Below are 24,155 nucleotides of genomic sequence, written 5' to 3' on the forward strand. Positions count from 1 at the left end.
TGGGAAGGGAACAGTAATGGGACAGGCCGTGACCAACTATAGGAACAGCTGATTTAGCCTGTACTAAAGAGCTGGGAAAGGGGCTGGAATTTGCAAGAGAGTAGGATGCAGCAAAAATAAGGTCAAAGCAGCATGATATTTATGTTTATTTTGTTTGTAGATGTTATCTTGGTGCTTCCTGATCTGACCAGAGCTGTGCTGTTACTGTTGAAATTAATCAAACTACTTGGCTTGTCAGGAGGATAAACAATGTGATTTCTAAGCATGATCTCTGCTATCACTTCACTGCTGATGTTAACCAATTGGTCTGAACCAGTGTGTGAAATTCCAGGTCGTTATCCAAGCCTCCCTGTATGTTTCCTGGGAGTTTGGTTCCATTCACATGATGAATTTTATCTTTTCCCAATTGTAGATGAATGCAGATGCAGTGTTACTTAGAGGTACTAAGATGAAATGAAGCATCCATTCAGGTTTTAGAGGAAAGCTGTGCTCAGGGAGTTGTGTTGAATATATCCACTTCCTTTTAGCTCCAAATTGCTGATGTTTGAGAAGGGATTTGGCCATCACTGAAGGAGCTGACTGACTGCCAGGTGCTGTAGCTGTGCAGACTTATGATTATGCATTTTTTGGAGAGACCTCAAACCCACTGTTTAGCAGTGATGCATTACACAGACTTAGTAGCTGCCTAACCAGAATGAGTAAAAGCCTTGTTAAATCAAATGTGTAATTCCTGACAAGAGGTTCCTCTGGCAAGTACCTGGATGATGGTTCAGTTAAGGGTTCATTCCACCCTCCTGGCTATTTCATAGAATCATGATAACACTGAGATTGGAAAAGACTTCAAAGGTTCCGAAGTCCAGTGGTCAACACAGCACCATGATCATGTTCACCCCTGAAACGTGCCCTCAGGTGCTACATCCAAACATTTTTTGAGCACTTGAGAGATGGTGACTTCCTTAAGCAGCCTGTTCCAGTCCTTGACAACCCTTTCAGTGAAGAATATTTCATGACATCCAACCTAAACCTCTCCTGGTGCAACTTAAGGCTGTTTTATGTCATGCTGAGTTTTTATTTCTGGAAGTGCACTGAGATACTCGTGCCTGCCCTATTGCTTGTTTGTAGGTGGAGCCTTTTTCCAAGGAGTAAATTGAGTCTCTGACCAGCCCAAATGGCTCAGCAGAGTCCATGCTGTGGGTGTCTGCCCTTGCCATGCCTTGGTCTTAGCAGTGCTGGCCAGGAAAGGCTCCCTCTTTCTCAGCTTCTGTGACTGGTGCATGATGACAAGAATCAGCACTAGCAAGGGAGAAGTAAAACTGTTCCAAGCTTCTGTTTTAAATTCCCTGTGATGTAAAGCATGCACTTCAGCTGAACCCTTCTTTAGAAAACCACTTTCATCTAGCTGATAAGAAAAGCCTCCTTGCCTCTGTCAGAGACCTGCTCTTCAGTTGACAGGAGCAATGTGCACACGGTTTTGATGACTCCAAGTTGATTTTTTTTTTTGTTCTCAAGAAACTGTTTTAACTAATACATATTCTGTCTTTCCAGTGCTTGATGATAATTTGCATTGACTCCCTTTGTGCAATTTGCTGGCAGCCAGCTTATGCTGTTACTCTGTTCTCAGTAGTGATGCAAATGAAATCTGTGTCTCCTGCAGTGGTCTTTGCACCAGGAGGGTTAATGGTCCTTCCAGCATGATTTCAGCAGATTTTTGTCTTGCTGTTAATCCATGTACAATGTTGCTGTGTGAGAAATCATGTAGGTGGCTACTTGGAGACTTCCGGTAACATTAGAGTTCGATGTTCTTGCTGTGCTACAGAAGTGATCTCTTTGTAAAACACTGGTGTTTCTGCCTCCAGCAAATAAATCCAGAGCCCTTGGTCTCAGCTGAGCAATGCTGTGCCATAAACCAGCTGTGACTGTAGCTGGGCAGCAGTGTTGTGTGACCTGAATGCCATTTCCACTTGGCAATTGTCCTGATCTGCTGCTCCACTCTAAAACTGAGCAGCCTGGTCTAGTGGAAGGCACCCCTGCCCATGGCAGGGGGTGGAACAAGATGTGCTTTGAGATCCCTCCCAACACAGATTGTTCTATGAAAATTTGGCAGATGGTGATTTGAGACCCTCAGTCTCTGGGGCTCTTCACAGCCCTCTCTCATGAGATGGACGATGCTTTAAAGAGTTGTCACTGGTAATGTATCACTAGATAATAATAAAAATACTGCTGTGGACCATAGATTTCTGTTGTTCTCTAGGCTTCCTTGCTCAGTAGCAGGCTCTAGTAACAGTCAGGCTTCAATTGCTCTCCTCTCCCTCTGTGTCCTTAGTCCATCAACGTAGCAATCAAGAGCAAGATTCCCTGTGTGGTGGTGGAAGGCTCTGGGCGCATTGCCGATGTCATTGCCAGCCTGGTGGAGGCTGAAGGCACTCTTGCCTCTTCCTGTGTCAAGGAGAGCCTGCTCAGGTTCCTGCCTCGCACCATTTCCAGGCTCTCAGAAGAGGAGACTGAGAGCTGGATCAAATGGGTGAGTGTGGGGTGCAGCTGGTGCCGTCCAAGTCAGGGGTGTTGCTATCTGGTGATACCTGCAGGGTGTACAGGGCTCCTTGGCATATTACCTCTGTGAAAAGAAGGAAAATTCTGAATCTACAGGGATTGGAACAAAAACATTGAGGGGGCTGCAATTGGGTCAGCGTGTGTCTGAACACAGGAAAGTGAAGATAGTTCCAGAAGGATCTCTTCCCTGTGGAGTGTGGTGCTGCTGAAGGCAGTGTTCCCTGTCTGGCCACACTCCTCGCAGCTTCTGCTGGGCTGCTTTGGTATGTGCCTCTTCCTGCATCAGAAATGGCCAACGTTATTTGTCTGCTATGTGCTAAAATGAAATTAACTCTACAAAGCTTCATTATGTGAGAAATCATCTGGTTTTGACAAAGCACAAGGAGGTAAAGACGGTTCTCTAACAAACTGCTTGACATAAGCTGAAACTTGGGCTGTCACAATCTTTTCTACTTCAGAAGTCGCTTCTAATTACTGAGATTATATCTTCTTGTTAAAGATGATCTGCATAGGGGAATCACAGTTATTTGCTGTATGTTCAGAGGATAATTAATGTTGTCCTTTGGTGACTTTAAAATCAAGCTCATTATCTACTTCTGTTTGGGCTTGTTTAAATTTGTTAAAAAACCAGGATTGATGAGAAGCAGCTTTGCTGTGATGTGGTGGCAAATTTCTTTTTAAAAGGATCTTGGAGATCTGCTACTAAGCAGCCTTGATAGCTTTGAAACAGAACATTTTTTAATTTTTTTATAGATCAAAGAAGTCCTTGAGAGCCCTCATTTACTGACAGTGATCAAAATAGAAGAAGCTGGAGATGAAATTGTGAGCAATGCCATTTCCTTTGCCCTGTACAAAGGCAAGTAATTGTTTTTCTGGGTTTGTTTGTGGATTTAAAAATAAATGGAAAAAGGATGGCTATTAATTCGCTAGAACAGGTTTCCTTAGAGCAGTGCCATCTCCCTAGAGCTAAGCTCTTGCCACGGTGTGGAGCCTGCCTTCCTCTGAAGGGGTGTGGGCAGGCCACAGCAGCAGTGTGGGATCTCTCAGTGTAGGCAAGATCCAAACCAGGTAATTGGGAAGGCATTTTGGAGAGCCTTAGGGATGCTGGTAGGTCCCCATTGAAATCCTGCAGAATCTCACTTGTGTAGAGGGTGCAGGACTCTGAGGAGCCTGAAGGAAGCCTTGTGCTGATCTTGGTTATGACGTGCTCCTGGCAGCTCCTTTGTGGTTTGTCTTGGACCATAAATACATCCCTGAGCCTCCAGCATCCTCCAGCCCCCAGCCAGGAAGATGTGCATGAGTCTGGGGAAAGCCCCTTGGAAGGAGTCTTGTCCTGCTGGTGTGGGAAGCAGAGCTCATAAATATGCCTGGTCTTTAGCAAGAGATTGTTCCTCCTCTGCAGCTTTCAGCACCAACGAGCATGACAGGGATAACTGGAATGGGCAGCTGAAGCTGCTACTGGAGTGGAACCAGCTGGACCTGGCCAGCGATGAGATCTTCACCAATGACCGAAACTGGGAGGTACAGCCCCCTTCTGAGTGAGTGCAGGGAACTGTGGGGAGGGACACATCCCAACAGGAACCACCGTCTCAGCGCCCCATCTCTCATCTCTGCTGTGACTGGGACAGGATCCCAGGGCACAGCTGAAGCTGTGTAAGGGGAGGGTCAGGCTGGAGATCAGGAAAAGGTTCTTCCCCCAGAGGGAGCTGGGCACTGCCCAGGCTCCCCAGAGAATGGGCACAGCCCCGAGGCTGCCAGAGCCCACGGAGCATTTGAATAATGCTCTCAAGGATGCACAGGGTGGGACTGATGGAGTGTCTGTGCAGAGCCAGGGGTGTCAGACTTGATGATCCTTGTGGGTCCTTTCTAATTCAGGATATTCCATAAAGCCATGGTCCATCATTCCATGATGATCCATTCTATGATGACTGGTTGCAAAGGTGATGTGCCCATGCCAGGAATGCTCTGGGCTGTCCAGCTAAGGCAATTGTGTGCAGAGAAAAACCTGGTTCTGATGAAAATGTGACAGTGACCCTGTGTCAGGCCTTAAATAAGATTTGCTTGTCTCATGTGATCCCTAACATTTGCTTTTCCATTTCTCCCTAGTCTGCTGACCTACAGGATGTGATGTTCACAGCCCTGGTGAAGGACAGGCCCAAATTTGTCCGGCTCTTCCTGGAAAATGGTTTGAATCTGCGGAAGTTCCTCACCACAGAGGTCCTGAGGGAGCTGTACACCAACAACTTCAGCAGCCTGGTGTTCAAGAACCTGCAGATTGCCAAGAACTCCTACAACGATGCCCTCCTCACCTTCGTGTGGAAGATGGTGGAGGATTTCCGGAGAGGTTTCAAAAGAGATTACAAAAACAGCAAGGATGAGATGGAGATCCAGCTTTCAGTGAGTGATGAGCAGTTTGATCCTGCTGTGAATGAGATTGTCTGGACTGCAGTAGTTAAAGCAGGAAGTGCCTTTTACACAAATATTCTTTAATGCCAGCTTCTGGAAGAACAGGGAGGCTGATTCTTCCTTGTCAAATACAAGGCTTTAATAGAAGTACCAAATATAACCTAACTCACCATAGTGTGTGCCATCTGGCAGAGAGCTGAGAGAGGGGATTGGTGAGGTGGCTGTGAAAGGAAGAAAATAAACTAGGACAGTCCAGGCTCAGCTTTGTTCCAGTTGAAAAGATTTGTTGATCTTAGGTCTGAGTTCTTGCTCCCTCTTTCAGGAGGAGTGTCCTATCACAAGGCACCCATTGCAAGCTCTGTTTATTTGGTCAGTTCTTCAGAACAAGAAAGAGTTGTCCAAAGTCATTTGGGAGCAAGTAAGTTGAGTTCTCCTTTATTCCCCTTTGTGGGCAGTGCAGTGGGGTTCTGTGTCTTTGGTTTATCAGCTTTTAAAGGCTCCACATCCAGCTTCAAACACAACACCACAAGAGATAATTGCTAGATGATTCTCAGTGGATTTTATACTGCCCATGTTGTGTCTGGATGTGGACTTGATACTTTCAGCTCCTAAGGCTGTGTGTCAGCAGTCCACATCCATTGAATGTTGTGCACAAGCTGGGATGCTGAGTTCCCACCCATTCCACAGCATGGATGGGTTCTGATTCCAGGTGTTTGATTGAAATCCAGTTTCTAATTTGGATTAGACAGTAATTTAATGATTATAGAATCAAATAGATCAGTCTGGACTGGGAAGAATGCAAAATGGAGAATAATTTTTCAAGGATTCCACCTGGTACAGTGGAAGGTGTCCCTGCCTGTGGCTGAGGGCTGGGATAAGATGGTCTTTAAGGTCCTTTCCAACCCAAATCATTGTGGTTTCAGGATTCTATCATCATGTTCCCTTCTCAAAGGGAATTGCATGACTTTACTCTCGCTCTCCACAGACCAGAGGCTGCACTTTGGCAGCCCTGGGGGCCAGTAAGCTCCTGAAAAGCATGGCCAAGGTGAAGAATGATATAAATGCTGCTGGTGAGTCTGAGGAACTTGCTAATGAGTATGAGACAAGAGCAGTAGGTAAGTGCCTCCTCTTTGAGTCCTTTAGAAATTTAGTGGGAAGGGTCAGAGACCAGGGAATTAAAAACTAGAAATCCAATGTTAAATATGCTTTTCTTTTATGTCAGCATGTGATTTTACTTACTGCTTGGACATTCCTTCCATACCATTTGTTCCCAGTAGAAATTTTGTGCCCTGTTTAAGAGCTTGGCTTCAAAAGGTGGGTGCTGTGAAGTGGGTTTTGGGGGTATTTTTCCTCCTTAAGGAAGGAGAACAGCCAGTTCTCCTGGCTTTTTTCTGAGAATTTCTGAGAATATGTGGAAAATTTCTTTCATGGGAAAGAAAAGCTACTTAACTCTACTGGCAAGGCTGAAGAAGGGTGCCCACAAACAGGAAGGAGAATATGGAAAATGGGAAACTTTCCACATGAGTACTGGTAGTATTCAGGCTTGGGAAAAACCACCCCTCAGATTTGTGGGAGTACTTTTGGGGAGTGATAAAAAGTTGCAGGTAAAAAGTAGATTGATGATGCTGTGACTTTCTAAGGACCAGCTCAAGGCCACGCTGGATGTAACTTCCTTGTTTCCAGAGAGCATCTCCTATTCCACAAAGCAAAAGCTGTTTTTTAAAGGTATCTACATCCCTCAGGCCTGATGATTTTGCGAGATACTAAGGAGTAAACAGTGCACTCTACTAGTGAAAAAGCATGAGATTCTGACTTTTTCAACTCTACTGTTCATTTTGAACAGATTATAATTCATTAGATCAATGACAAATGGAATTTAAGAAAAGAGAATGAAACAAGTAGATTTACAGTAATTTAAGGATAAATTCACATTTTTTACTCAATTTTTAAGTGCAGAACTAAATGCTCTCTGTGTGACAGTGTTACAGTTTTCCATCTGGATCTGAATTCCATGTCAAAAGTTGAAGATGTGCAAGTGGGGTTGCAAGGGGATGCATGGTAATTCTGCAGTGCTGAAGACATGAAAAGGGTTCTTGTCTACGTGATTTGCCATTACAAATATTACACTAAAGATATTTGCACCTGAGTTGATGAGAAAGTGAAGGTGGAGCTCAGTGCAGAGCTGCTTCTTTTTGCAGAGCTTTTCACCGAGTGCTACAGCAACGACGAAGACCTGGCTGAGCAGCTGCTGACTTATTCCTGTGAAGCCTGGGGAGGGAGCAACTGTCTGGAGCTAGCAGTGGAAGCCAGAGACCAGCAGTTTATTGCCCAGCCAGGTGTGCAGGTAATGGCAGTGAAGGAAAGGTGAACCTCTTGTGCTGTAACAGGGGGTGTGGTTCCTCTACCCACAAATGTAAATCAGGAGGAAAAAATCATGACTTGGGGCTATAAATCATAAGGAACTGGTTAATAAACACTGCCTGAAGTGATTTCTGCTTTGGGCATGCACAGTGTGGATGTAACAGCCAGCATGGATGAGCATTGCATATAATGGAATGGTTTGTAAGTGTTTTATCAATCAGGTCAAGTCCTGCTCAGCCTCACTTTTAACTCCTCAACATGCAGATGGAGGATGGCTGCCCTGAGGAGCCAGCTGTTACTGATGCAGAAAGCTTTCTGTTCTGTTGAAACAGAAATCTCTAGTATTTTGATTGAAATCTCAAAGTTCAGGGTTTATTTTTACCAAATCAAGTGTTCTAAAATAGGATTCCTAGGTTGTTTTGTTGCTGTTAGACCAAGTGAGGGTGTTTCTTTCTTTGCTGCAGAATTTCCTTTCCAAGCAGTGGTATGGAGAGATTTCAAGAGATACTAAGAACTGGAAGATCATAATGTGCCTGTTCTTTTTCCCTTTGATAGGCTGTGGTTTCATCTCATTCAGGTAATCAATTGACTTTCATTAGTGGGAAAATTTTTCAGAGGGGAAGCAAGTTAATTAATTGTAGATTCTTGGGGCAAGTCAGGCTGCGTGGAGATCATCCAGTCCAGCCCTGTGCTCAAAGAGGGTCAGCTGGAGCAGGTTGCCCAGGACTGTGTCCAGTTTGGGATATCTCCATGGGTGGAAACTCCACAGGTGCTCTGGGGAAGCTGTTTTATGTTCAGTCAGTCTTAGATAAAGGTATTAGAAGCCAAATGAGCTTTTGACAGTTTGTTTCACTCTGATCTTGGATTGAAGATTAAAGAATCACAGGCTGGCTTAAAGCTTACCTTGTTCCAACCTCTGCCAAGAGCAGGGACACTTCACAATGTCCCAGGTGTCTCCAAGCTCCATCCAAGCTGGAAGATGTACCAGTTTACTGGAGTGCCTGAGGGCACTGGATGCAGGACTGAAGTAACATCCTGAGCTAGACTTTGCACCCTTCTCACTTTCGCTTTGAAGAACACAAATGTTTCCAGGCATAAAAGCTATGCTTTGAGACCTTTTCCCTCTTTTAATTCCTCAGGAAAAAGCCTGTGGAGAAGAGTAAGAAACTCTTCTTATATTATGTGTCTTTCTTCACCTCCCCCTTTGTGGTCTTCTCCTGGAACGTCATCTTCTACATTGCTTTCCTGTTGCTCTTCGCCTACGTGTTGCTTATGGATTTCCAGAAGGAACCCACGGCCCTGGAGATCATCCTTTACGTGCTGGTCTTCGTTCTACTTTGTGATGAAGTGAGACAAGTAGGCAGCGCTTGCAAGCCCAGAAAGTTTAGTGTCAGAGCCACAGCCTTGTGGTTTTCCGCTCCCAAGGCAGTGCAGGCTGCTGCTCAGGGGAAGCACTTCAGAGCAGAGGGAGCTCAGGGCTCAGTGAGGGATTTTTCCCTCTGATGTTTAATTCCTGCTTGTGCCCCTCTGGCTGCAGTGTCTGCACCAAGAGGATAAGCTGATGCCAGTGTAGGTGTTTACCAGGAATGCTGGGCTTGCCAAGGTAGTTGATAATAAAGGGTTAGATTTAGCACATTTATCTTGGTGCAAAGCTTTAAATTAAGTAATTCCTGCCTCTCTTCTCTACATTCCACCTCCTTTAGTTTTTATTTTACCAATAAGCCACATACCTTTATGCATTTCTATGTAGCTTTTAAGCATCTATACAGTTTTTGCTGGTTTAGAGTAGACTCAGGGACCAGCTTTGGGTTACCTGTGGTGTGGCAACAGCATGTGGGACTGCCTTTATAGCCAGCCACTTAGGTGGTATCTTCTCCTCACTGGTGGGTTTTGGGCAGGCTGGTCTCTGCCAGTCCATGGTCAGAGTGGTGGGAGGATGCTGGGGGGGGGTCAGAAGAGCAGTGGGTGTGTGGGTTTGGTGCAGTGCTGCTTTCTCCTGTAAGGCCTGAGTCACCTTGGGAGTGTTTGTGGGTGGTCTGCTGGATCACCCCACCCTGCAATAATAGTTTTTACGTGAGCTCAGATGAGATTTCTGATGCTGCTGTTACTGTGGCCTTTTCCCTTTTTAATAGTCAAGGTGGAACCCTGCATATGGCAACTTCACTTGCTAAGAAAATGGGGGAAAAGTAAAAGACTTTTTTTGCCATGAAAACACTAATGGAGTGTTTGTTTCTGCTGATTTAGGTTCTGGTGTCTCTGGACCTGTCCTTGCACGTCCTGTTCATACCCAGCAAAAGTCCTGGGGAAAAACTTAGAGATAGAAACCTTACTTTCCTAACAATGTCCCTTTTTCTCACCACCCTGAGCAGGTAGAACTGCCCCAATTCCCATTAGTAACTGGTGGCCAGACTCTACCAGTTTGGCAGTGGAGGCAGCTGAATTTGAAGATTTAAAGTGATCTCAAGACAGTGTTCTAGCTGCAAAGGTGCTTTTCTGAGGAGGAAAAATGGAGCAAAAAGCAGAGTAGTATCCCAGTCCTCTAAATTTCTCAGGGAAGTTCCTCCCAGGCTTCCCCTGAGATAGACTGTGGGTGCATTGGTCTAACTCTGCATCAAAACTGTGTCCGTGTCCTTTATAATTAACAAAAAAAAAGAGAGGGGTATCTGAGATTTGGTTCTCACATCCAAGGCAAAGTAAGAGCAGATTGCCTGGTGTCCCACTGTAGCTGCTGCAGTCAGAGATAACCAGTTCAGGGGAGAAATCAGCCCTTGCTCTGGAGCAGTCTCTGAACTGTAAGCCACTGGCTGAGGCCTGCTCTCCCTTCTGATGGTCCCAGGGATTTGTAAGAAGCTGGAGCTGTTCCCAGTCCCCTTTAGAGCTGTAGTGAAATTGGAGAGGCCTTTTCCCTGCTGTGTCCTTAGCCACATGGAGGTAGCCTCCAGCCAGGTGAGTGGGTAGACTGGTGGGGTGTGAAGGAAAGCCCTGTTTTCTCCAGTGGAGAAGGAATCTGGACAGCACCTCTGTGCCCTTCATCTCTCAGCAGTGGGAACTGCTTGGAATTCAGAGGACTGACCTGTGCCTCAGTCCCAGATATTTGATTTAGGGAGCTAATGGGCAGAGACAGCACCTAGGAGAAAACTCCCTTTGATTTCTAGTTCCCACAGAACTACTAAGGGCAGAATTGCCTTCCTTGGATATGCTAGTTAGAGATTGGAGAGTACAGATCAGTCAAAGCTTTGATTATTTCAATGAAAATTGAAATTAAAAAGAATGATGCAGTTTATTTCTCCAGGCCTGGCAGGGGTTTGTCCTGATTAAGCTTCTTGTCCTTATGAGTCACCTCTGAATTGATTCCAGAAGTTAGTTCTTGCACAGACTTTGGATCCAAGCTGCTGTGCCAGTCAGTCTGGGAATGAGCAGGGATTCCCACTAGGTTTGCAATTCAGAAATGGAGAACTATGTAATTAAAAGAATAAATTAAATTAAATCTGCCTCTTGGACCCAAAGCACGTGCATGTGGCTGGGGGCAGTTTAGTGAATGAGCTCTGTGAAGGGAGAGAAGCCAGGATGCATCAGCTGCCCTTGACCCTCCTTTCCCCACAGTGTTTCCTGGGTAACACCAAGACCCAAAAAGCCAAGTTGCCAGTAACTTGTGGCATTTCTGGATACATTAAATCCCTCTTTCTGGGGAAAATGAAAGCCATCTGAACTCTGGTTTTAATATTGTGTGAGAAAAAGTTAATTGGGCAAGGAAACTGTGCTGTGTGGGGGTTACTTTCTCTTCATTTTTCCTTCCCAGTGGTACATGAACGGCAGCAAGTATTTCTCAGACCTGTGGAATGTTATGGATACCCTTGCAATCTTCTACTTCATAGCAGGGATTGTGTTCAGGTGAGTAGTGCCTTCTCTTGTGTCCATGTTACGGCTTTGCTTCCTTGGTGGGTTTTGACTACAACCTGAAATGAAATTTTGAGGAGAAATGTGTTCATGAAATTCCCTTTATGAAGGCCCCAAATACTGACAAGTTTTGACTTTTGGGGAAAAAAAAAGTCAGGAGATCTTTAGATTTTCCAGGGCTCCTGTTACTGACTATTTAGTATGACCACCTGTGCTTTGTGTTGTATCTAAGAGGACTGTGGTTGTCCCTGCAGCAGCCTAACAATGTCATTATCTCCCAGAAGATGTTTTACACAATGGGATGAGTTTAAAACCATGGCAAAGAAATGATGGAAACACATTTTCCAAAGCAATTGCCCAAAGTCAGCTGAAACTTAGCCCTTGTTGCAGTGGAGCAGTTGTTTCACTGTGGTGGTTTTGGAGTGCTGTGGGAGTAGCTCCAGGTGCAAATTTCTTTGCTGTCAATAGCTTTAAGAATAAGGGGAAAAAAATGCAGGGATGATGCAGGTCAGGAAGAAAGGGTGTAAACAAGGTGTATATTAACCATCTCTGTCACCTGTCATTAGATGTGGGAGGCCATGGGGCCCTGGATAGCTGTGCTGTGCTTTCCAATTACTCACTTCCCACTCTCCATTTCAGTGTTTCAGTGTGTTTTTACCTCATTTCTGCATGATTCACCCAAGGCTTCTCTTTGTTTTCTTTTGCTGTCTCCATCAGGCTTCACTCTGATGAAAGCTCTTGGTATTCCGGGAGAGTAATTTTCTGTTTGGACTACATAGTTTTTACCCTGAGGCTCATCCATATTTTCACAGTTAGCAGGAATCTAGGACCCAAAATTATTATGCTGCAGAGGATGGTAAGATTTCTGGCAGCTATTCAAGAGTCTAAATAAATGATGAAACACTTTTTTTTTTTTTTTTTCCCCTTAAGAGTGAAATCAACGTTTTCTAATGATGGCAGCAAGTTAAATCTGCTAAACAGTCAAGATTTAAATGGGATCTAGTTAAGAGTAGGGCATTTTTTTCTGTGTCAAGAGAGGAAAAAAAAGGATCAGGCTGAAGAATAGAAGAGGAAATTAGCTTCCTGGTAGCTTTTGTTTTCCATGCCTCAGATGTTTCAGTGGTATTTCTGTTGCTGCCATGAGCATTCCCCAAACAAGACAGTGATGGTAGATTGTACAGGAGGAAGATTTTGTTCCTCTACTTCATCCATCACATGAGTACCTGAGGAAGAGGGTGAGGAGCCTCTCATACAGTGCTACAGATTAATGAAACCATTGGCCAGAGTGTCTGGCTGTAAATGCTGGTTGGAAGCCATCCACAGTGGCATTTCCAGAAGCTTTCACCTCACAGGGCTGAGGTGAGCCACAGTCCTTTTACCTGGTTCTGGCTTTTGTGGAGTCTGTCTGATCCTGTGTTCTGAAACATGCCTTGCTTTTATGGTTGCATAAATATTTCTGAAGTTGTCTGAATGGGAGTGGTCAGTTACTACCATAGGTGTTGATCTAATTAGGAGTAAAAAGCTATCTGTGTGTGGCTTGCAACAGACCTGCAGTGGGGCACTGATTGATGCCTGCTGTCCTTTTTCAGATGATAGATGTCTTTTTCTTCCTCTTCCTCTTCGCTGTGTGGATGGTGGCCTTTGGTGTGGCCAGGCAAGGCATCCTGAGGAAGAACGAGCACCGCTGGGAGTGGATCTTCCGCTCGGTCATCTACGAGCCCTACCTGGCCATGTTTGGCCAGTACCCTGATGACATTGATGGTATTTATCTTCTGGGTGGGTGGCTGGAAGGCTCTGTCCTTCTAGAGGTTGTCCAGCCCTGTGCTGACCCCTTGCCCCCAAGTCTAATGGGGAGGCAAGGACAGATGAGGGCAGGACCTGGGGCTCACTGTTTGCTCTCTCGTCCTCTGAGGTACCACCTACAACTTTGACCGCTGCACGTTTTCTGGGAACGAGTCCAAGCCCTTGTGTGTGGAGCTGGATGCCAACAACCAGCCCCGCTTCCCGGAGTGGATCACCATTCCCCTTGTGTGCATTTACATGCTTTCCACCAACATCCTCCTGGTGAACCTGCTCGTGGCCATGTTCGGGTGCGTAACCAAGGAGCGACCTGGTCATCTCTGTGCTGACACATGTCTGGGAAAGGGAGTGGAGTGCTGAAAAAATAGCAGGAAGCCAGCCCTTGCCTCTGCATCTGTCACAGCAGCCTGGGGGAAGCTGCTGCAGTGTCCTGGGGAGGGATTGCTGCCTGTCCTTTGCCTCCATCTCTAAGCATGGTGGGCATGGTGCGAACCCCCGTGGGTCACACAGCGGGTGATGCTGGGTCAGGGCCTTACCAAGTGTGAGTTGCTGCCCCAGGGACCTTGCTAGAGTGAATAAATGAGTTACTGTCACTCTCCAGGGTGCTGTGGTTTTATTAACCCATTTTACCAGATGGGTCTGGTACTGCTTTGATGGACATGCCATTTATTGTTCTGGCTTAGACCACAAGCAATGGGCCGCATCTCCTTGGGACACAGAAAAAGACTTGGTCTTGAGAAGTGCCATCACCTCTAGACCAGCAAGGGCAGAGAACATCTTCCTCAGCTTCTTGCAGAAATCTTTGTTGTATCCACTGCAAGCTCTGACACAGAGTTGATTTAATCATGGCAAGTCCTTCATATCAGACTTTGGATGTGTGTTGCCTTCATGTCTCACTTGGGAATGCAGCTGGATTAATGCTGTGGCTCTGTTCCCATTCCCAGCCCTGCTCCTTTTCTGCTTTACACTCACTCACAACATAAGAAGAGTACTCAAACCCTCTGGCCACCATTCTTGAGGACCGCCAGGTTAATTTTTGTTTTGATGTTACCTTGGCAGGAAGGTGCTTTGGCAACAAGAGTATTGACAGGACACTTTGTGCTGTTCAAGAACTCTCGTCTGAATGACACTGCCAGTGCTTCCTGAGATGAGATGTTTGAGTGTGATAAATTGAGGATGCCTCAGATTTAGGTGCTGCTCTCCCCTCAGCTCTGAACCTTTCTCCCCAGGCAGACCTGGACTCTGAAAGCAGTGGGAGATGTTATTTTTGGCAAGGCAGCCAGGATGGGTACAGCATATCTGTATGGCAGGTGTGCTCATACTCCCTAGAAATGGTGCAAATACCTCACAACAATGAAGGAAAGTGTAGCAGTAACCCAGCTCTACCCTAAAGACGTTTAATATTTGCTAGAACACTTACTCTAACAACACCTAATGGTAAATGCTAGTTTATGCTGTTATGCCAGTAAAAAATGCTCTAGTTTTTGCCAGTTGTATTTATCTTTCAAACAAAAAAAGAATTTCCACCAGGTGAAGGTTTTCATTTATCACATGTAAAGGTCCATTAGGCTCTCAGCCAGGGGCATTTTGGGAGCATCCATCTGCCATTTAATGTCACACTGAAAGGTCAGGCAGTCTGGGAGCTCCTTGCTCCTGTGGTTGTTGCTTTGCTGGCTTCATACAGCGCTTTGTGCCAGGGGTTTAATCTGTGCCTGGACTGTCCTTAATACCTCCATGAGAAATCTCAGGAGCTTTTAAATTTTTGTAAGTGTTCTAATTTTAGGTTTGGGGTTTTTTTCCTAAGAAAGGAGTGATCTGCTCAATTAATAAGACACAATATCTTGTGAAGAAGCATCCTGTTCTCATGTGTCTAGGCTAGAAGATTGCTTAGAGCTGAGGGAGTAAAAGTACATGGAGTCTTTTCTTCCTATTCAGACTTTTTACAGTTTATTTGTAACCAAGTTTTTTTTTTCTACTCTCTTAGTTCTTTCCATTTGGAGATTACTCTCTAAGAAGGAGAACAAACTAAATAACCTCCTAGTCAATAAAAATCACCACCTTCAGAATGACTGGGGTCCCTAATATAAGAAGGACAGGGAACTGCTGGACTGGGTCCAGAGGAGATGCTCCAAGGGCTGGAGCCCCTCTGGTCTGGAGCCAGATTGGGAGAACTGGGGGTGTTCACCTGGAGAAGAGAAGGTTCCAGGGAGACCTCAGAGCCCCTTCCAGTGCCTAAAGGGTTAGGAGAAACCCAGGAGAGCTGGAGAGGAATTTGGGATGAGGGTCTGGAATGACAGGACAAGGGGTAGTGGCTTCCCACTGCCACAGGGCAGGGTTAGATGGGATATTGGGCAGGAATTGTTCCCTGTGAGGGTGGACAGGCCCTGGCACAGGGTGCCTAGAGAAGTTGTGGCTGCTCCTGGATCCCTGGAAGTGTCCCAGGCCAGGTTGGATAGGGTCTGGAATGACCTGGGATAGTGGAAGGTGTCCTTGCCCATGGCAGGGGGTGGAATGGGAGGAGCTTTAAGGTCCTTCCCAAGGCAAACCACTGTGGGATTCTGACTATAAAACCATGCCCTGGTACAGCAGAGGAAGGCTCTGTTCTTGGCTCTGATGCAGCTCTTTGGTGAATAACTAATCCTGAGTGTGTTTTCTCTTTCCCATTAGTTACACTGTTGGATCGGTGCAGGAGAACAACGACCAGGTGTGGAAGTTCCAGCGTTTTTTCCTGGTCCAGGAATACTGCAGTCGCCTGACCATCCCCTTCCCCTTTGTCATCTTTGCCTACATATTCATGGTGATGAGGAAATGCTTCAAGTGCTGCTGTAACAAAGAAAGCAAAGAGCCATCGATTTGTTGTGAGTTGGATTTTTCCTTGTTGCCCAAAAGTCATCTCTGCAGCCAGGTGCATTGCAGTTCCTCCATGGTGTCCTGTGCTTCTTCCAGGCATTATGTGCTGTGCTGGGAAATTTCCAAGGGCAGTGTAGACCTCTGTTTTTATCTGTAGATGCAAACCTACTGTGCTGCTGGAAATCTCTTCAGTAAGATTTAAATTTTCAAGTGAGGTTTATCTTGTGCTCTGTTGTCCATTTAGCTGTAGAATTGCCTTGTGTGTGTAAATCAATTAAGACTTCAGATTAATCCAAACTCTTTAGGGCTGCCTCTGCTGTTTCCCAGCTTTGCAAGGTTGTGGGTTTGGCTTTTTTGTTACTCATTCTGTATGCTAGGGAGTGACTGAGAGAATCAACAGTTTCTTGGCCCTCTAGATGTAGATAAATGTCAAACCACCTCAAAAATGTGGCAAGACAGTTCTTGAGCTATTTCTCCTTTAATTTCTCTGTCAGAGGACACAGATAGGAATTTTTTTAACAAACCTTGTCTCCCCTCCCCAGCAAATGTAGTGTTTTCTCAGCTGGGAGAGGCCAAGTTGAGTTCATTGACAGGCTTATTCCCATCCATTAGCAACCTGCCTGTTGCCCTGCAGCAGAAGCTGGATTTCTTACCAGTTTAGGAGGAAGAGCCTGCTTTGGGGTGTAACATTGCTTAGCACTAAATCGTTTTGGCTGTCCAAATTGCTTTGTGGATTCCTTGCTGGGGAAACTGTTGGGTGGCAGATATTCCTGCTCAAATGATGGACAGTTGATGCTGCAGCTCTGAAAGAATGGGAGAGTTAATTAGAGACAGAAAATGACTGTGGTTTTGCTGATGATAGGAACTGAGAACTGCATGGAGGAAGCACATTGATGACTGTTGTAAAATTCTGCCTTCCCCATTTAACTCTCATGGAAATGGTTGGGATTCTGGTGCTTCAATGCTTGTTGGAACGTGAGAGGACAGCTGAGGGCTGTGTGAGGTCAGAGGAGCACTGGGTGGAAGAAAGGCATTTTCAGCCATTTGCCAGCTCTGGGCTTCTTTTGTCTCAGTTGATTTTATTTTTTTATTTAAACCCCTGTGGATTATGCTATCCTCTTGGAACAGGATAGAATGCTGAAGTATTCCCCTGGAGGACTTTGATGCCTCAAAGTGGACTCCTCTCTATCAACTCTTGAATTTACAGCACCACCACAAAATGCTTTTTAGAGAAGACAATTCTTCATCATTCTGGAGTGTTTCAGTTCAATGAAAAACCATGTATCGTGGTTCTTAAGTGTTACACGTACTGATCCAATATGGGATAATGTAGAAACAAATGGAAAGATCAAACCCAGGTGGGAACTTGCTGAAATGTCCTGTACCTGTTGAAGCAGAGGCAGCTGTGTTAACCAAGACTCAAAAATCCAGAAAGACTTTTGGAGCTTGTAAGGTTGGGTTGTTTGGGGGTTTTTTGTGTGTTTGTTTGGAGGTTTTTGGGTTTTTTGTTTGCTCATATTTTGTCTCTTTAAGTGACTCTGGTTGCCAGGAGCGTTCAGTGAAAGGCATTAGTGTCACATCTGTCAGAGCTGAGTCACGGGTGGGCAGTGGGGCTGCGAGTGCTCAGGATGTGGAGAAGGGAATCATTAAACCTCTGAATGCAAACAGTGACCCAGCCTTTTGGCAGCTTGGCTTTGGAAAGACAAATTAAGTATTTTTCCTTCAAATCCATCTCCCAGGCTCAAGAAACGAGGACAACGAAATCCTGGCATGGGAAGCTGTCATGAAGGAAAATTACCTCGTCAAAATAAATACAAAAGCAAATGATTCATCAGAAGAGTAAGTCTGCTCATCTTTGTCTTCTGAGCATTTCTAGTGAAGGCAAGTTTTCAGCAGCTCTAAATGTTTACAAACTAATGAGTAAGTAAATAAACTCAGCATAAATGTGCTTTTTATTTCTAAAGTGAAATGGTGCTTTGTTGTCTGCTGCAGAGCAGAAAATGTCTCCTCATGGTGTTTTGAGATCTCATAATGGGAAGCAGTGCCACAGCTGAGTCTTCTTGTAGCATTAGTTTAGGTTGGACATTAGGAAAAAGTTCTTTATGGAAAGGGTTGTCCAGCCCTGGAAACGGCTGCCCAAGGCAGTGGTGGCACCCCCATCTCGGGGTGGGGATTTAAAAGCCATGTGGGTGTGGCACTCCATCTTTCCCAACCCAAATAATTCTATGATTATACAGTTAGCAGAGAGTGTTTACCATTAGACCTGGAACCTCAGACATTCTAGCAGTACTCCAGATGGAGATCTGAACTTAGTAGCATGAGTAGGGAAGACCTCTAGGGAGGGGGAGATGGTCTTTAAAATCATGGTATTTGAAGCTTGGAGACTTAGATTTGGATGTTTCTTTGCCAGCTCGTGAAAACGTTACCTTTGGGATCTGTCTCACCGTTTTCAGAGTAATAGTATAGGAGAAAAAATAAACAGCAAGGAAACAGAACACTGCTAGAGAACAACACCTGCTCTGTATGATTGCTTAACTTTGCTAACTTTTGGCAGCTTGAGCGTTTCCCTTAATCAGAGAGAGCTGATAGGAATTGGCAAGAAAAAGCAGACCCTTCTATATCCGTGGGCATGAACATTGCTGTCCACAAATTAAGTGTTTAAGATTACCCAGAGACACACAGTGTTGGAGCCAAATACCAAAAGCATCTCCTTGGTACTGGAAGAAAAAGTGTCTTGAGAAGGAAAATGGAAATAGCATCCTGCTAATAATAACTCATGTGTTAGTTCACTTACTTGTACTAATAATGATACCAATCACATACAGCCCTGCCTCCCTGGGAGGATGGAACACTGGTGGGAGTTGGGGGTGTGGTAATTAGCCAAGTTTTCCATGGTATCTGACTGATCCCTTTGCTCCCTGTTCTCCATCTGCTTCCAGGATGGTGCATCGATTTAGACAATTGGATGCAAAGGTACTTGTGTCTCACATTGCCCTGGGGAATGTGATTCTGTCTGGTAAAGCAGGGGTGTGCCATGGCAAGGGAGATGAGCCTCCCAGAGTCAGGTGCAGTCCTTGTCACTGTCACCAGGACCCCACAGGGTGCCCAGAGAGGCTGTGGCTGCCCCTGGATCCCTGGAAGTGGCCAAAGCCAGGTTGGATGGGTTTTGGAGCAGCCTGTGTCCCTGCCCACAGCAGGGGTGGAACACAACGAGCTGGAAGGTCCCTTTCAAGCCACAAGAGCTTCATACTGTGCTGGAAGATGAAGCAGAAGGACACTTGCTTAGTACTGGAGGAGTGTTTCTCAGTGTTCCTTAAGGGATGGAATAGAAGTAATTTCCATCTCAGACTAAACTGCAACACTCATCTATGTAGCAGGGCCATGAAACACCAATGGCAAGAAGGGGTATCATACACTTGAAACACCCCCTTCCCAAAGGTGTCTGTCAAGTTTAGCTTCTGGTGCTGTAGGCATGGGGTAATTAAACAATATAAAGCTACTAATCTACCAGAGAGCACATTACGAGAATTGTCATGCAAATAATATTTTCATGACTGTGATGCTGAAAAGACCTTCACAATGGGTATTTTCTGAGGCTTGACTGAATTATTACGTATTTGGCCTCTGAAGTGGGGAGTGGCTCTGGCATGAAGAACAGACTTTTGAGATGCTCAAAGGCAAAAAGACCCACATACACTTCTGTGTAATTATTATGATTGCTGTCAAATTGTTTAGATTGCAAAATAATAGTGTGTGTCCCAGACTGAAAGGGAAATGGTAAGCAAGTCTGTGGCTGGTAATGCTGCTCTTGAAACTGAAAGGAGATCTGCTAACCTTAATTCTCTCCTGAAATAAATACCCATCTCTTCCTTCTCTCTTCTGGTAACTGCTGGTTAACTTGCTGAAATACAGAGGCATCAGGGTTCACTGCATTAATTGTCCTGATGAACACTGTAATTGGCAGAGTCCTTTTGAGCACTCTTGCATTTGGTGTAATATTTGAAGAGGCAATTACTTGTTGCTTACATTACTCATTAGCATTGCTTTCCTTCAGCTAGATGGACTTGACAAAAAGAACCTTTTTTTTTTTTTGAAGCTCTCTGATTTGAAAGGTCTTCTGAAAGAGATTTCCAGTAAAATTAAATGAGTGCAGCTGAAATCCAAGAGCAGCTACTGGAGCTGGGTAAGTCCTCTATAAATTCATTCTCTGCCTTGAAAAAGTTACCAGCATTTGTGGTCTCAAATTGGTGTCTTTGAAAGAATAGTTAGTATGAATTGCTGATGCTTGTGTTCTTATTATCTGGTATTGATTGGAAAAGAAAGGAGACTTGAATTTGCTTCCTCATTTGTGTTTTTCTTTCTGAAAAAATACAGTTTTCCATCTGGGATTTCTATCAATTTTTGGCACAGTTTAAAATACCTTGTTTTGCTCACTTAACTTTGAGAAACTGTGACTAACCCAAGGTTATTTTAGTTGTCTTTGTGTTGGAGGCCCTCTAGAAAATGAGGAGCTGCTGTGTTGGATCCCATTACCCTTGGTACCTTTTAACCCTGAAGAGCAGGCAACTTAAATAGCAAAGACAGAAGTGAGGGCAGGAGTAAGGTTTATTTTTCCACTATCAAAGTGGGGTGTTAGGCTGGATTGCTGTAGTCTCCCTGTATGCTGTACAATAAGCTGCAGTGTGAAGACATGACCCAAAGCCTCCTGTCCCGTTGAGTGTCTGGTGATGAGCCTTGTGTCCTTTTGGCTGCAGTTTTGAGGAAGAATAGGCTTGGGGCCAAAAATACCAGTGGGATGCAAAAGACAGAATACTGATAGATGCAGAGAGCACTGTCATCTTTAGAGAGAGCAGGTTAAGAAGTGTAACTGTTGAAGGAGATAATTGGAAGAACTTGATCAGCCTGGACATTAGGGCCTGGTTCCTTCTTCCACAGACAAGTTTTGTCCAAGAGAACTTAAACCTGTGCCAAATATTCCCCAGTCAGCTCACCATTTTCCTGGGAGAACTGGATATTCACTTGACCTATGTTCCATTTAGTCATTAATGACTTGCAACCACCTAATAAAATCTACAAGGACCACCCACCCTTTCCTGGGCTGCTTCTAGGATGTGCTGGACCCCAAGTTGCCTAAAAAATAGGCTGTAGGAATAGTGGAGCTCTGGAGGCCATTTAGTCCAGTGTGCTCAAACAGCTCCAGCTCAGAAAAGGAGCTGCAGTGTGGCTGGAAAACAGGTTGTAATTAGATGCAGTGGGGCAGCCTGAGGACAGGGGCCAGCAGTTTATGATGGAGCTTGTGGAAAGGGACCTCTCCCTATAGATTTTAGAATATCACAGTGGTTTGGGTTGGAAGGGACCTTAAAGCTCATCCAGTTCCACCCTCTGTCATGGGCAGGCACACACTCCCAAGTGTGCCAAGGACAAGGCATCCAGTCAGTCACCTGAGCTGATTTCATGAGGATGAAAGCAAAGCCTTGAGGTGTGCTGGGAGCTCTACTCTTCAATTCTTTCTGTTGCTCACACAGGTACCAATTAATGAAGAATAATTGCTTGGAGCTGGCAGTAATCCCCAAGCAGGCGTTAACAGACACCAGTGTCAATGTCTCAGCAGGAGTCAGCAGGATTTTCTTGCTTTTTTTTGTTGTTGTTGTTGATCAAACAGCCCTTTCTGCTTGTTGCAAGGTTGTGATGAAACAGGAGATGACTGCTTATCTCCTGCCATGATTCCCACATTACCCAAACTCTTCTCATCTGCCTAATGTCCAATGGCAGCAATTAGTCCTTGCAAGCTGCTATTGCAAAGCACTCCTATTTCAGAGAGTTCTGCTGCTGTTGCCAAAATCCCTTTGCTTTTCCGTTTCACTCAAAGGGGGCCTGTGCATGGGTTTCCTTCAGGCACTAATTGCTTGTCTGAATGAAATCATCTCCGTTCCCATTCTGTCCTGTAGCAGCCAGATCTCACTTGTTCCTTGCATGGGCTGTCAGACCTGTTGGGGTCTGTAGTGCTGGTGTGCTAGAATGCAGTGGATTTCAGCATTATCTCCCCCAGGAAACCCTTTGGTCCAACCCTGTGTCCCTATTTCAGACTGTACAGGAACACTGGACTTCTTCCCACTCTATGTGGAACCATGCAGCAGTGCAGAAGTTCAACTACTACAGCCCTGCATGGGAGAGACTTGAATTCATCTAGGAAGTGTCTCCAAAGGCCTTGTGTGCAATCCTTGCTTGGTTTCTTTAGTCATAATTTGTATCCTGGGAATGCTGGAATTCATTTGACTTCAGCAACATGCTTTTGCTGATGTTTGCATGTGAAAATGGGCAAGAGATGGTTGGGAAGCTTTAAACAGAGCAACGCTTGATATGGTGATGTGGCGCTTTGTGTTTTCTGTCTAAAATGGCAGCTGATTTTTGTCGCATTTTGTGTGGTATAACTGAGGGCACAGCCAAGTGAAGATACTACAAATGGCATTTATTTACATGGCAAAGCATTTTATCAATCTTTGTTCCCAGTGGCCGGGAACCATAGAATCATATGCTCTCCAGAGCAGAAAGGACCCACAAGGGAGTCCAACCCCTGGCCCTGGAAGATGCAGGCCATGCTGAGATCTCCTCCCTCTCTCTCCTCCTCTTCATATTGTACAAGCCAATTGACCTCAGCTATTCCTCAAACAGCTTCCCCTCTTTTTTCCTTGTGATCTTCATGAATACTCTGCTAGCTTTGTATCTTTATCATACTTTCAGAAAGGTTGCTGCTCTTTTTCTCCCTGCATCTCATGACCCAAGTGCACTGTATGCATGACATTGTGCTGGGGGATCCAGCACTAACAATAACACTAGCATTTGTTTAGATATGGGAATTTGTGTGTTTTCCTGCTGAAGAGTTTCTAAAAGAGCCAGGCTTTCACTGATTACTGTGGCAGTTAGCTTGCATCATAAATTCCTGAGATACGGTTCCTTTCCAGAAATTTTTTCCATATCACTTGTATACTTTGGATGTGAAAACTGGGCTTTTAGTTCACTCCTTTCCAAAATAAAACCTGTGAGTGCCTGTAGCTCTAGAGATCTGTTGTATTTTAAATGTGTGTATATAACTGTGAAACGATGTTCTGTAAAGTCTGAATTCTGGAGTTAATCCGTGTCCAGTGCTGCACCCAGGGGCGCCAGCCTGTGCCCCACATGCCGCTCCCCTTCCCTGGGACACACGGCTTCTTCTCCAGGCTCCTGTGGCCCCGAGCCGGCTGCTGATGGAGCCCCGAGTCACTGGGGCTGCGGGGCGGGCCGGCACCGCGGCTCCCTGGGCAGCAGCCGGCCCTCTGCTCCCTCCAGAGCCCGGCGCCAGCGGCTGCTGCCCGGTGCCTCAGGGCTGGGCGGGCACGGGAGGCTGGGGCTGGCCGCAGGCAGCGCCCGGCCGAGGGGCAGAGCCCACGCCAACCCTTCCCTCCTGCCGCTCTCTGCAGCTGGCACAGGACGAGAGCCGAGCGGCCGAGTACCTGCACCAGGCCCTGCCGTTCCTGCAGAACCCACAGGAGCCCCTGCGAGCGGCGGCCATCAGGTTCATCGGTGAGCCACGAGCCCGGGCTCCCTCCCCGCCCCGCCGCAGCTCGGCCCCGGCCCCGGCTGCTGCAGCCCCGGAAGCGGCACCCGGGCCCGGCGCCCAGTGCTTGGTGTGAGCACCTCCAAGGAGGGTAGATGGGCACTGCTGGCGCTGTTGTCTGGCTCCCTCTAATAAAGGGCAGTGGGCACAGGCAGGGCTGGCGGCCAGGCCGGGCCCTCGCGGCTGCCCAGGCCACGCTGCTGTGACCGAGGCCCCCATGACCCAGAGCTCGGGGCCCGCTGAGCTGCTGCCACCATGGGGAGGGAGGCGATGTCTCCTCCAGCAGGGCTGCCCAGTCGCTGCTGCCCAAGCGGCTCTGGAGCCCACAGAAACAGCAGCAGACTGTGCACAGGACTGCACAGCAGCAGAGCAAGCCTCCTTCCAGCACTTACCTTGGCTGCTCCTTCGGGGTCATAGCACTGTACTCAGAGACACAGAGCAGCTTGTCCTCCAAGACTTAATCCTAGCCTCTGCACTTTCCCAGTGCACCTAATAGCAGCTGTGGGCCCCAGCTGGACACACAGAAAATGCTGCATGAAACTTAAGACTTGGCTGGTTTTAATTCCCAAATACATTAAAAATGCACAGAAAAGCCCAAGGAACCATGACAGTCTCTGTAGAGTATTATTGTCCCAAGAAATTCAGCAGCTGTTGCTGGTTTTGTGCTGCTGCAAATCCCTTCTATGGAAAGAATGAT

General features: G+C 46.0%; 2 protein-coding genes across 13 annotated transcripts in view; both read left to right on the top strand.

Moving 5' to 3' along the window:
• TRPM8 (transient receptor potential cation channel subfamily M member 8) overlaps nt 1–22,916 on the top strand; it is a 77,844-nt gene extending 54,928 nt beyond the window's left edge. For 7 of the 12 annotated variants that reach the window (XM_088058692.1, XM_088058691.1, XM_088058693.1 and 4 more), the window contains 18 exons: nt 2,324–2,521; nt 3,304–3,406; nt 3,953–4,071; nt 4,657–4,947; nt 5,279–5,374; nt 5,942–6,071; nt 7,155–7,300; nt 7,782–7,894; nt 8,457–8,664; nt 11,117–11,208; nt 11,932–12,070; nt 12,804–12,975; nt 13,127–13,304; nt 15,682–15,872; nt 17,604–17,703; nt 18,804–18,837; nt 19,961–20,047; nt 21,390–22,916. In XM_088058692.1, coding sequence (XP_087914818.1) covers nt 2,324–2,521; nt 3,304–3,406; nt 3,953–4,071; nt 4,657–4,947; nt 5,279–5,374; nt 5,942–6,071; nt 7,155–7,300; nt 7,782–7,894; nt 8,457–8,664; nt 11,117–11,208; nt 11,932–12,070; nt 12,804–12,975; nt 13,127–13,304; nt 15,682–15,872; nt 17,604–17,703; nt 18,804–18,837; nt 19,961–20,011 — 2,361 coding nt within the window. In that variant the 3' untranslated portion in view covers nt 20,012–20,047; nt 21,390–22,916. The other 5 variants (XR_015773068.1, XM_088058696.1, XM_088058699.1 and 2 more) reach the window with 5 other exon arrangements.
• Nucleotides 22,917–22,965: 49 nt separating this feature from the next.
• Nucleotides 22,966–24,155, top strand: part of LOC148183904 (maestro heat-like repeat-containing protein family member 7) — an 11,349-nt gene continuing 10,159 nt past the window's right edge. The window contains exons 1-2 of the mRNA XM_088058985.1: nt 22,966–22,977; nt 23,322–23,424. Coding sequence (XP_087915111.1) covers nt 22,966–22,977; nt 23,322–23,424 — 115 coding nt within the window. The remainder of the gene's footprint in view (nt 22,978–23,321; nt 23,425–24,155) is intronic.

This window comes from Pseudopodoces humilis, chromosome 8, assembly GCF_049639895.1.
Source record: "Pseudopodoces humilis isolate 2021_Gansu_Grassland_sample_001 chromosome 8, ASM4963989v1, whole genome shotgun sequence".
Taxonomy (NCBI): Eukaryota; Metazoa; Chordata; class Aves; order Passeriformes; family Paridae; genus Pseudopodoces; species Pseudopodoces humilis.